We start from the raw sequence: 12500 nt of genomic DNA on the forward strand, positions 1-12500 counted from the left end.
CAGAATGTTCCCAGATTCTCTAATATCAGTAAAGTGGTATGTAGATATATTTTGAATCTATGTCGAGCAACATTAGACCTTGATGGTGAAAATAGCTTTTAACCTTTCTGTCAGGGCAGTTTTTATAATGCATTTTGCATTAACGACCACATTCTGCCTCTTTAAATATACAGTAAAGACCTAAGTACAAAACATTTCATTTCTTTTGTTGCGCATTCATAGAATAAAAGATGCTGCATAATGATCAATCAAATTCCTTTTTCATATATAAACAAACAAGTGCAAACTCTCTCTAGAGAAGCAGCTGAGAAGAAATGCCAAATAAAAGATGCAAATGTCAGCTAAAACCAGAAAGAGTAAATATTTAATTTGTCACAGATAGCAGGCACATTAAGAAATTACAGTAAAGTATCTGAACAGAAAAATCAATATTTTAAATGTATACAAGTGATGTGCTAATACACTCCACTACTCAAAATGTAACCTTAATGAATACAATATTGATTTTACTCAGTTTTCTGATGAAAATGTCACATCTTGCATGACCTTTCCTTCTCAAAACATGGGACCACATTGCTAGTTACACCTGACCTTTTATTTACTAAGAAATGCAGTTGGATAGAAGTAAAGTAGGAGGTACAAAGGTTGGTAGGTTATGCTGAAAAGGTGTTCAGAATCCAAATCATGTACAGAGTAGCTATTTTGTCTTAAGGTCTCCATGTGGCTATGACAAAATTTCTAAATGAGTAGTAGTGTCACAGTGCTTAATTCATGATAGTGCATAAAATGAAGTATATGTTTGTAAAGATATGCTTCAAATTTAAACAATGATTAATGATGACTGATAACTACTGATGATGATGATGATGATAATTGATATTGATGATGATCACTGATGCTGATGATGATCACTGATACTGATGATGCTAATGACTGATACTGATAACAATGACTGATAATGATGCTGATGACAATGACAATGACAGTAAGGGCTGATGCTGCTGCTGCTGATTATGATAATGATGATGATTGTCAGTCAAGAATGTTACAACTACAATGCAGAGCACATGACATTCTATAACCCTGCATCAACTGGTTTTGAAGGAACGGTAATGAGTACAGTATCTCTACAAGGTAAGCACTTTGGCATTCTCTTACTTTTCATTTTTACTTCCTATGTTTTGAAAGTGAAAATAAAATGCTATGTCAGTTACAGAATGACACAGTCTCATATCATTCTCTTTTCCCACATTAATAATATTTACCTTCACATTATCCACATGCTCCTAATTAAGTATCCCATCCTATTTATGTTTAGTCCTCTATCCATCATAAAGATATATGACTTATGAATACATCTTTCTTCCACAGCCAGTAAAAAGCTTCTTAGATATGTACAACTCCCTATTTGGTTTCATGAGAAAACTCATCATTTGTATCTAGCTCTAAAGATCCCCAGAATTAAGAGTTTCATAGCCATTGCAAATTACTGGAATAAAATTATCACTAATACTAGTTCTCATATATAATTTTGCTTTCTAAAATTGAAACAAATAGGTGGACTATATCTGCTCTACTTTTTATTCTCATGAACATTCTTAGGATCCCGGTATCTGTCTCCCAACCATGTTTGTTCTCTTTCTCACTCTCAATCTTGTCTTCATTCTTTCTTTGTTTTTGTTTTTAATACAAAACATGAATATTTTTGAACAGCTGATAAAAGCTTCTAAAAGCTTATTAATTTTTTTGCAACAGTTGATAACAAAATTACCTACACAACTACATCAAGAACAAAATTTTTACCACATTTCTATCCACAACATCCATGGCATCAAAAGCACAAAAAGCAGCACAGCTAATGGTAACAGATCTTTCCCCTACAATGCAACAGCTTCTTCTTCAAAAGCATCTGTGAAAACAAAGCCCCCAAAACAAGAAAACAACTTGTACTCACCTCTAGATGGGGGATGATTCATCAGAATGGCCAAAGGACATTCATCGTCATCAAGGATATATTCCTTCTGTGGGGATGTGGCTCCTCCATATCCTTCGTCACCTCCAACTACATTCTGAGAGGGAAAAGGGAAACTTTGTGAAACTTTGCTGGACTGGTCTAATTCAATCTATTCAATTCAAACTAGTCAAAAGGCTATTAATCATTACAATCACACATAGTTCATACTTCATCAGTCAACACATACTAAACTGATACTTATTTTAATTTCAAAAACTTGAGCAATTTAGCTCCCATATAAGGGTCTATAATATAGTCTACCAAGTTAGTGACCTCAAGATACATCAAAATATCTTGTTATATTTTCTATTACCATTCATCTCTTATTAATGAAATATAGAGAAACGGTATAGAATAATCTGCAGATCTATTGTGATTTCCTGTGTTGGAATTCTCAACCAAATTTTTTTTACCCTATACGTCATAGAACAATCACCCCCATATTATGAGGAATTAAACAATTATCCTCTAGACTGTTTTTAAACTTTCATTGCTTTATGTAAGCAAAGTAATAACATTTGCTGTTCATATTATGAAGTCAAAACTCATATCCCTGAAATGTACAGATATGAAGATTAGAATTTCCATAAACCTATTGTTTCTGTTGATCATATGACATCATAATGATTCCTAAAACTAGAGTTGTGGGAAGGGAGGACCACCACTGACAAAGCCTATTCACAGATTTAGAGCTGACACAGTTTCCACATTGTGGCATTTGACAGAAGAAAAGTAATTTTTTTCTTTCCATGAGTTCTAGTCTGAAGGTTAGAACAATCAAATAGGACCCAACTGTAAATAACAACTGAACTAGCTTCATACAAACATAACAGTTTCTTAATAGTATCATTATGATCAAGACATTAATCCATTGCCTCCATGTGACATTACATTCATGTTATAGTATTACTATTCTTTCCTCTTGGGGATGTGAATATCCTGTCATGCCAATATACTTTAAAAAATTCAAACTTGTTTATTCCATGTGTGAACACCATGCAGGTGTGGAAGCAAAGAGGAATGGAGAGAGGAAAAAGTAGCCATCACTGATGTGTCACATACCATTTCATAGCATGCCCAGTGGCATTGCCTGAGGGAAGAAGGAACATATATGAAAGCCCCAGGTGACGCATGCTTTCACAAATCTCATTGAACTAAACTGAACCCATAAATCATTTGTCTGCAATCCTTGATGTTACGACTCACTAGGTCAAGCTCTCACACCACCTCTGCTGCTGCCTAATAGTAAGTTATTTTCAGATCATCATCTCTTTGTTTGCACAAAAAATATGCTTCTATATCTAATATCTGCATAGCTTTAACATGATTTTCAGGTCCTAATATTTTCAAGTACCCTTCAAGTGAGGACACTGATGTCCCACTGCAGTCTATCAGTAAGTGGCAGTCAGATCACTATTTTGTATCTACACAAAACGTATGCCAGTAAGCTTGTATATGCATGATTTTTTTTATATATTTCATTATCATTTTCTCTTTTTCCTTTTCTTTTTTATCAGGTGCATCTGAAGTAAGGATCCAGCTGAGGTCAGAGTACCCTTGGCAGGGTCCAACTTCTTGCCAGATGATGGTGCTAGCAAAGGAGGATTCCACTCAACAGCAGCTCTGATGATTTGGCTTTTGTGTCCCTAGAGGACAGTATGTTTGATTGGGATGCGCCACTTTCAGAGGTTTCAGCATGGAAGTCGGATCAGAATGATCCTGGCACCTAAAATTTACATGTCTATACATGTTTTTTTAAGAATAAAGATTGAAAATGTCAATAAATGTCCATCTTTCTATGTACTTAAAAACACTGTATTTTCCATTTACAGTAAAAAAAAAGGACATAATAAGCAAAAATCATTCAGAATATAAAATCTCTAGCACACCAAATGAGATATCAAATAGAGACCAGAGAATATTAAAAAATAATCAAAAGACAGATACATGAAAATGGTCCCCGGCATCATAATACTAAATTAATCAGATTTGTTAGTTGTGCAGCTGGTGCTTAACATGGCCCTAGAGCAAAGACCAGGAAACTGTAGATTCTACATGAAGGACAGATCGGGTGTACCCAAAATTTAGAGACAATGGGTGAATAAGTCTAAAAAGTTTCCCTTATACAAAATTCTAATTGATTCTTGCTAATTTCATACTGCAATTCTAAATTTGCTCTCAAAGCAGGCATACGAAAAATATATTTTACTGCTGCTTGTGAAACTAAGCCTCACTGAATAAGTAAACCACTAGACCACTAGACAATGTCTAAAAAATAGAGGATCATTCTTTTCCTCTCACTCACTCTACCATACTAATAAAGTTATAGAGCAATAGTTTCTAATCTGGGGGCACCCCCCTAGGAGGCATAAGTAATTTCTAAGTGGGGCACAAGCCCTTCGGAAAAAACAGTAATTTCTCTAATTATATTTGTTATGCTTTTAATGAGAGCTTGGTCATATAAGAAGTTTAATTATAATGTGACTAATCCATACTCAATTATGAAAAGACTAAGAACATATCAATAGTTTTCTTTAAAATTGGGTGGTAATTTCATTTACAGATGCATGGGGCGTAGAAGGAAGAATAAATTCCTAGAGGAGGCATAGTAGTAAAAATGTTAAGAGCCACTGCACAAAAAACTACTTTCACTGATATACACCCAAAATTAACTTCCCCTAGGAATTTCAACTCTGTCCTGCTGTGCTAAGTGCAACATATGGTCTTGGCAATTGTAATTTCAGTCAAATTGTAATTTCAAAACTTGCCGGACCAAGTACTTTAACAAATACTGCATAACCCTGCTGAAACGAGCTAAGAGTATGAATAGGAAAAATATCCAAAAAAATGTGTGAATAGTTTAGACCTTAACATAAATCCTTTTGTGCTAAATTAGTAACAAAAGGTGAAATGAAATTGAAATTATATAAGCAAATAATTTCCTGTAAATGTTTACATATATATATATCATCATCATAAGGGGGTATACGCATGGCTGCAGTTTGCTGCGCCCAACCTTTGCCTCCACCTCCTGGGGTCCCTCTGAGCAAGCCTCCATGCAGCATTCCTTCCCACTCCCAGCACATCTTGGCAGTTCTGATCGACTTGCTTCAGTCAAGAGTTCCGTGGCCTTCCCCTTGGTTTTCTCCAGCCTGGGTCAACCCTCTCGGAGATGACTCTATGAGGCGGATTTTCCTCAGGAAAACGAGCCACATGCCCATATAGCTGAAGTTGGCGCTCTCGTATCAGACTGGTAATAGGTCTTGAATCAGTCGCATGGAGTATCCTCTGATTGGACACATGGTCCCTCCAGGTATACCCCATGATTCTGCGAAGACACTTAGTACCAAAGGAGTCAAGACGGGCCTTCAGAGCACTGTTCAGTGTCCAGGTCTGACACCCATAGAGTAAGACCGGGATCACCAGTGCTCTGGAGAGCCTTATCTTAGTTGTCCTAGTCAAATACTGACAGCGCCAAATACTCCTATTGAGTGAGTCCATAACGCCGTAGGCCACTACACTACCAAGATAGGTGAAGCTATCCAAGACCTCAATGTTCTCGCCACAGGCATACACAGACTGAACATCGACATCCAAAAAGTACCCAAATTCCTGAACCTTGGTCTTGGTCCAGTTGACTGCGAGTCCCAATGGCTTCGCCTCCTCATGCAGCGCCTCGAGAGCTACTTCCAGGACCTCGAATGTCTCTGCTAGAATCACTGCACCATCGGCAAAGTCAAGGTCTGTGACCTTGAAATTACCAATTGATGCCCCACAGGAACTACGGTTCACGGCACGGCCAAATATCCAGTCCATACAGGTATTGAAAAGGGTTGGGGCCAGGACACATCCCTGTCTCACCCCAGCAGACACCGGGAAAAAGGCAGAGATGCCCTCCCCACACTTGACAGCACTCTCGGTATCTGTATACAGGCCAGACAGCAAACCAATAATCCCAGGGGGGATCCCACGGAGACCCATTAAGGTCCAGAGACTCTCCCGGTGCACTGAGTAGAAAGCTTTCTCGAGATCAACATAAGCTGCAAGCATACCTTGTTGAAACTCAAGTCGGTGTTCCACAAGGACACGAAGTGCTAAGATGCAGTCTATAGTTGACCTCTTGGGTGTAAAACCAGACTGCTCAGGTCTCTGTACTCGTAATAGGTGGTCGTGCACTCGTGCCAAAAGCAGATGAGCGAGGACCTTGCCTGGTACGCTGAGCAATGTAATACCTCTGTAGTTGCCACAGTCCTTTTGGTCCCCTTTCCCTTTCCAGATAGGGATGACCAAGCCCCTTTTCCAGTCAGGAGGAATGGTACCAGTCTCCCAAACGGCAGACAGGACTGCAAACCACAGATCATGGCTTCTCCACCCGCCTTCAACAACTCCGCAGCAATCCCACAGACACCAGCACCCTTTCCGCTCTTCAGCCTAGAGACCGCCCTTCTCACCTCTTCGATGGAAGGTGGTTCCTCACTGATTGGTGGATCAGCCACTAGTGGCTGTGTGCCAGCCAACGGGAGTTGTGAAGACGGGGGATCGACCCTATACAGTTGCTCAAAGTACTCAGCCCAATGGGCCCTATACTCACCCGGCTCCAACACAATGCGACCATCCTCTGACCTCACCGAGCCCAACTGAGAGTTGAACTTTGACCAGAGTTCCCTCAGGGCTCGGAAAGCAGGTCGAAGGTCATTTGGGCAAAACGACCTTCCAACTCTTCCACAATGCCCCTAACGTAGCTCTCTTGGTCTATTCTCAAAGAGGCCCTAGCAGAGCGAGACAGTTCCCTGTGCAAGACATGGTTCCCATCCAGTCTGGCAGCACGACTCATCTCTATAGTGTTCAGTGTCTCGTCCGAGACTACACGCCTCCTTCACCGAGGTCGAACCCCAAGGCACTCCTCGGCAGCTGACAGAGTTTCCTGCTTCAAGGTATCCCACAGTTCAGCAGGGTCCTGTAGAGTGCCAAGCACTTCAACCCAATTTGAGACTGCCACTGCATACTCCTGAGCCACCTCCTCACTCTTGAGCCTCTCGAGATGGAACACCTGCTGGTGAGATCTCGGGATGCGTCTAGATCTGAGGCAGAGCCTTAGTGTTGCAACAAGTCTGTGGTCGGTAGCAAAGAACTCAGCACTCCTAAAAACTCTACAGTTCTGAAGGATCCTCCAGCGAGTATCCACAAGAATATGGTCGATTTCTTTAGCTACAATGCCAGTATTGGAGTAACAAGACCAGCGGTGTAGATCTTGTCTCTGGTACCATGAGCCCGCAATCCTCAGCCTCCTAGATCTTGCGAAGTCTAAGAGGTATGAGCTATTGGTGTTCCTAGTACCAGAGCCATAGGGACTGATGCATAGCTCATATCCTTCCCTGTCAGTTCCAGTGACTGCATTGAAGTCCCCCAAGACCATGAGGGTGGCCCTCCGGGGACATTGACCCACTATAGAGTCAAGTTTGGTGTAGAACATATCTTTCTCTTCAAGCCCACTTCCCTCAGTAGGAGCGTAAACTGCCACTAGAGATATGAAGCCCAAAGTGTGCTTCGTTCTCACAAGCAGAATGCGCTTGTCAACAGGGGTAACCTTCTTCACTGAGGAACGGAAGCGGTCAGATACAGCCACCGCAACTCCCCGAAGGCCCGCACCATTGCTAAGCCAGCCCAGTAGTAGGTATAACCTCCACTACTGGTCTCACCACTACCAGGCCGTCGCACCTCAGAGAGAGCAGCAATCGCAATCCTGAGCCTCCCCAGCTTCCCCAACAACAAAGGCAGTCGATCATCCTCTGAGAAACTGAGGATGTTCCAGGCCGCTACACGGCACGCTCGCCGCAGATTGATCCCATTTGTGGGCCTCCGGCCAGGCGACGCCTCGGCACAACCAGACATGCCTCCCAAGGAGGAAGAGTGGGGGCCGGGGTGCCATTCCCCCCACCACGTAACCTCAGGGTGCAGGATTCCCTGGGAGGGCTTTGCCCTGCACCCGTCATACCAGGCTCGACGTCCCAATCAGGTAAGCCCCAGGTCAGGATGCCGAGCCAGGGATCAGGAACCCCCGTCCGCAAATCGGGGTCGGAGTCACCTATATATATATATATGTGCACCTATTTTCCTTACTAAAGCTATAAGAACATGGATCTTCTACTTACTAGTGATGGCATGCTACAGCCAATCTGCTAGTTTGCCCAAAATGATTGGAAAATTCATCATAAATGCAATAAATCTGCAATTCCTAGCTTATGGCCTAATACCATCAATGCTTAGCACCCTCTTATGACACATACAGCCCCCTCTGAAACATCCTGGATTTGCTAATGCCTGATATTTGATATTTCCAATTATTGGTTTCCATTTGGTAATATTATTTTTTTGCCCTTTAGCTAACCAACATTAAACAAACCCAAAAGAGGAAAATATAAATGATTACTATATTACTTTGCCTTTTACTTCTATTCAATATTGTGAATTTAAATTATAGAAAACATAAATTGGAAATATTTATGCATAAAACTAATCTTTCAAAATCAATCATCATCACTGGCATTTTGAATTTCTTAAATTAAATTTTTGTATGTCCACTGGTGCAAGACCAACAAACACAAGCATAGACAATCACACACATACATTTACAATTACAGATGTATGAATAAAGTGATAAGAGACTGGAATTTGCACTATATGTAATCAGCTTGAGTGTATGAATGAGTGTTGTTCATGTGTCCATCATGAGATGCATCACGTGAACAACAGGGATTGACCAGCCATGCCAGGTCAGCAACCCTTCAGGGGCACCGGGCATCATCATGCCTTGGGGTGCTGTCTGTTACTAGCTGCGAGTGTGAATGGTATTTCCTTTACTTTTTTTTAAATACCCAGCACCAGAGGACTTAATTCATAATTCTATAATATAATGACAAGAAAATAATCATCTCTATCTCGTACACAAATAATAATAATACCAATTCATATGCAACACGCTATTCATCAACAAATACCTGTATGAGACAGTAGTTATTGGGGTCTTCCTTATACAGCCCATATTTGTCGAGCATCTCCCGAACAACACTAAGAGCATTGTCACGGACAGAAAGAAGCAGTGTCTTGTAAGGCACATCAGGACGTAGAGATTCACCATAAATCTGAAGAAATAGTAATTGGTTAAATGATATCTTTGGTCTGAAATTGAACATGCAGAGGCCTACCAAAAAACAATACTTACTTAGTACATAGTTCATAAAGTATAATGACCTAATTAAATTAGTAAGTAATAATTCTCTGGAAATAAATTCCTTTTTCATCACACGCTGTTCTATTCACTTACAAAAAATACTTTTGCATTATAATAGTCAATCTGGAACAAACTTTTATGAAACATAATGTAAATACATCAGTATAGCTTATATATGTATATATTTAATGATCAAAATGCTAATCTATAAGAAAACTTTTGCTAGTGCTAAGCTTCAAGCTATAACCTAACATGAATTTGGTGCTTATATCTTCACTTTGCAAAGAACTTATACTTTTGCTCAATAGCAATGAAATTACAAGAAAAGTTGAATTTACCCTCAGCAATCTTGGTTACTGCTGGAATGCTAGTATGTTAACAACCCCAAAAAATACTACAACTGACATGAAACATGAAGCTGTCCCAATCTCAAATTTATCATTTCAAAACTCTGATCTCGTAAAGTCTGATTGATAACTGCTTTTGTGCTCCAAAAGTAACTACAAAAGGATTGGAAAGTACTAACTGTTCACAAAAGGGTATTTTTTCTTTTCTTTCCCTTTACATCTTATGTGTATTCAATTGTTTATAAGAAATTCCTGAACTCAAAAACCTTTTTCCTTACAAACTTAAAAAGAGGCTTACTAAAATTTCTTGACATGCATATGTCTCCAGGTCTCCATATCTACCTACAACTATACAACTAATTGCAACCTGTAAAATTAACCCAATGCTGCTGGGAAAATGTAGTGTTCACTATGGTATTGTTTTATGAAACATCTCTACACATAGATGGCAGGTATTCAGCTACTAAGGAGTCAAACTCACTTGATTTCACCTTTCCCTGAGTTTATGGGCAACATGTTTTCTTACTAATGCTATCAAATACTGCTCCTATCATTATTATTATCATCATAGAAATCGTAATTAATATAATGTTATTAGTGTTAGTATTAGCAATATAAGATAGAAAAAATATTTCTGAAAATCTAAGAATAAGGTAAACAAGAGATATAGATAGCATTAGCAATTGGCTCATTGGTAACTAAGTTATTGTGGAGCCTTCTACTGTCTGTGTAAAGACTAATAAATTAAGCTCACAGTAGGCATGAAATGTACATGCATGTATCCCCAGTGCCACTGGGTTAACTAAGATATACCACTTAAACTCTTCCCATAATTAAAAATTATAATATCCTATTATGTGATTCCTAATTAATCATTAAGTAACACTGCTACCCTACACTTGGATTTGTTAGTTTTTCAAAAGGTTTATGATCAGTTGCTTGTTTAATTAGTTTTCTTTTTACGTGTAAAGCACCATCTGACTCACAATATCACTGTCCTAAATTTTGGAGTGATCATTTTGTTACAAAGTAAATATGTATACACATAAAAACGTATCTCTTGTATTTTCTTTCTTACTCTATACCTCTTTACCCTCTTTCCTGTTCTGCCTTTAGTAACGTCTGACTTCCTTAATATTAAAAGCTGTTTCATATTTAGGGAAGGCCTTCACTCTTTATATTAGACTTGACTCTCCTTTCCATTCATTCATGAAATATACAAGTTGTGATCATAAAAGACTGAAAAATCCAATGTCAAAGTGACATTGGACAAGCTGACATCTTCTTTCAAATTACACATGGGGTTTTATGAATAATGTCTGTAGATCTTACAGCTGAATCTGATATTATTTGCTACTTTTACTGAGAAACTTGTAAATCTATTTTTTTTTTTTGTGTGAAAGATAAGGTATTTGCACAAAAAAGTGCAAAATATGTTTTTCCTTAGTCTGCAAGCATGTGCTGTGTTTCAAAAGTAATAAAAGCAACATATCTAAATCCTTCATAGACAACTAAACAAATTCTTTCAACCAAGACTCCACACTGTTCTTCATTGTAAACAAGGAATTTATCAACAGGACTAACACTCCTATCACCAAACCCATTCAGGAATAACACTTTGAAATCATGGCTGCAAGAAACTCACCTTCAGAGTGCCACCTGTGTCTGGCCCACCATCTTTACTTCGAAACTGTTGCAGCTTCTTCTCTAACTTCTGTGCTCGTCGTCGTCTCATAACTGCCTCAGGATTGCTTATGCTGCGTGTGAAGCTTGTCTCCGGTAATTCTGCAATTGAGTCCTTTAGAAGAATGTGCTTCAACCAGACAGTCAAAGGTTTTCTCTCTCTTCTTGTAATAATAACACTCATATATAAATAAAACTAAGATGTTATTAATATCCTCCACCTAAGATTTACTTTCAACCACCGATAGTAATGACAGACTTTAATCTTTTATTACTTCTTCGATTGGGAAAGAAGCACAGAGAATTCATATCCAAAGATACCATAACTTTATATGAATGTTGAACTCTAAATTATTATTTTTTCTTCCTTTAATGAAATGCACATAAATAATTATTTATGGCAATAACTATTTTCATATATTTCATTATTTATCATATAATACATCTTATATATACAATATACATACATATATATACATATTTATACACATATATTTACATATATATACATATACATATGTATGTATATACATATATATACATATATATGTACTCATATATTTGTATACATATGTATGTATATACATATATATACATATATATGTATACATATATATACATATATATGTATGCATATATTCATATACATATGTATATAAACATATATACACAAATATATGTATAAATATATATATACAAATATATATATTATATATTATATATATATATGAATATGTATGTAAATATACATATGCATGTGTAATAAATAAATATATATATATATATATATATATATATATATATGTATATGTATATGTATATGTATATGTATATGTATATGTATATGTATGTATATGTATATGTATATGTATATGTATATGTATATGTGTATATGTGTATATGTGTATATGTATATATGTATATGTATATGTATATTTGTATATATACACATATATACATATGTGTATACATACATATATGTATATATACATACATATTTATATATATGTATATGTTATATATGTATATACATGATATATGTATCTATGTACATGTATGTATATGTACATATATATATATATATATATATATATATATATATGTATGTATATATTATATATGCATATATATGATATATGTATATATGTACATATATGTCTATATGTATATAATATGAATATATATATATATATATATATATATATATATGTATATACATATTACT

General features: G+C 37.3%; 1 protein-coding gene across 1 annotated transcript in view; it reads right to left on the reverse strand.

Annotated features, from left to right (window-relative positions):
* The window catches only part of LOC125044858 (afadin-like), a 146307-nt gene that overhangs the window by 90810 nt on the left and 42997 nt on the right, over nucleotides 1-12500 (reverse strand). Inside the window, exons 5-7 of the mRNA XM_047641820.1 lie at nucleotides 11238-11377; nucleotides 9013-9156; nucleotides 1955-2069 (exon numbers count right to left, since the gene is read on the reverse strand). Coding sequence (XP_047497776.1) covers nucleotides 1955-2069; nucleotides 9013-9156; nucleotides 11238-11377 — 399 coding nt within the window. The remainder of the gene's footprint in view (nucleotides 1-1954; nucleotides 2070-9012; nucleotides 9157-11237; nucleotides 11378-12500) is intronic.

The sequence above is a fragment of the Penaeus chinensis genome, chromosome 36, assembly GCF_019202785.1.
Source record: "Penaeus chinensis breed Huanghai No. 1 chromosome 36, ASM1920278v2, whole genome shotgun sequence".
NCBI classification, from domain to species: Eukaryota; Metazoa; Arthropoda; class Malacostraca; order Decapoda; family Penaeidae; genus Penaeus; species Penaeus chinensis.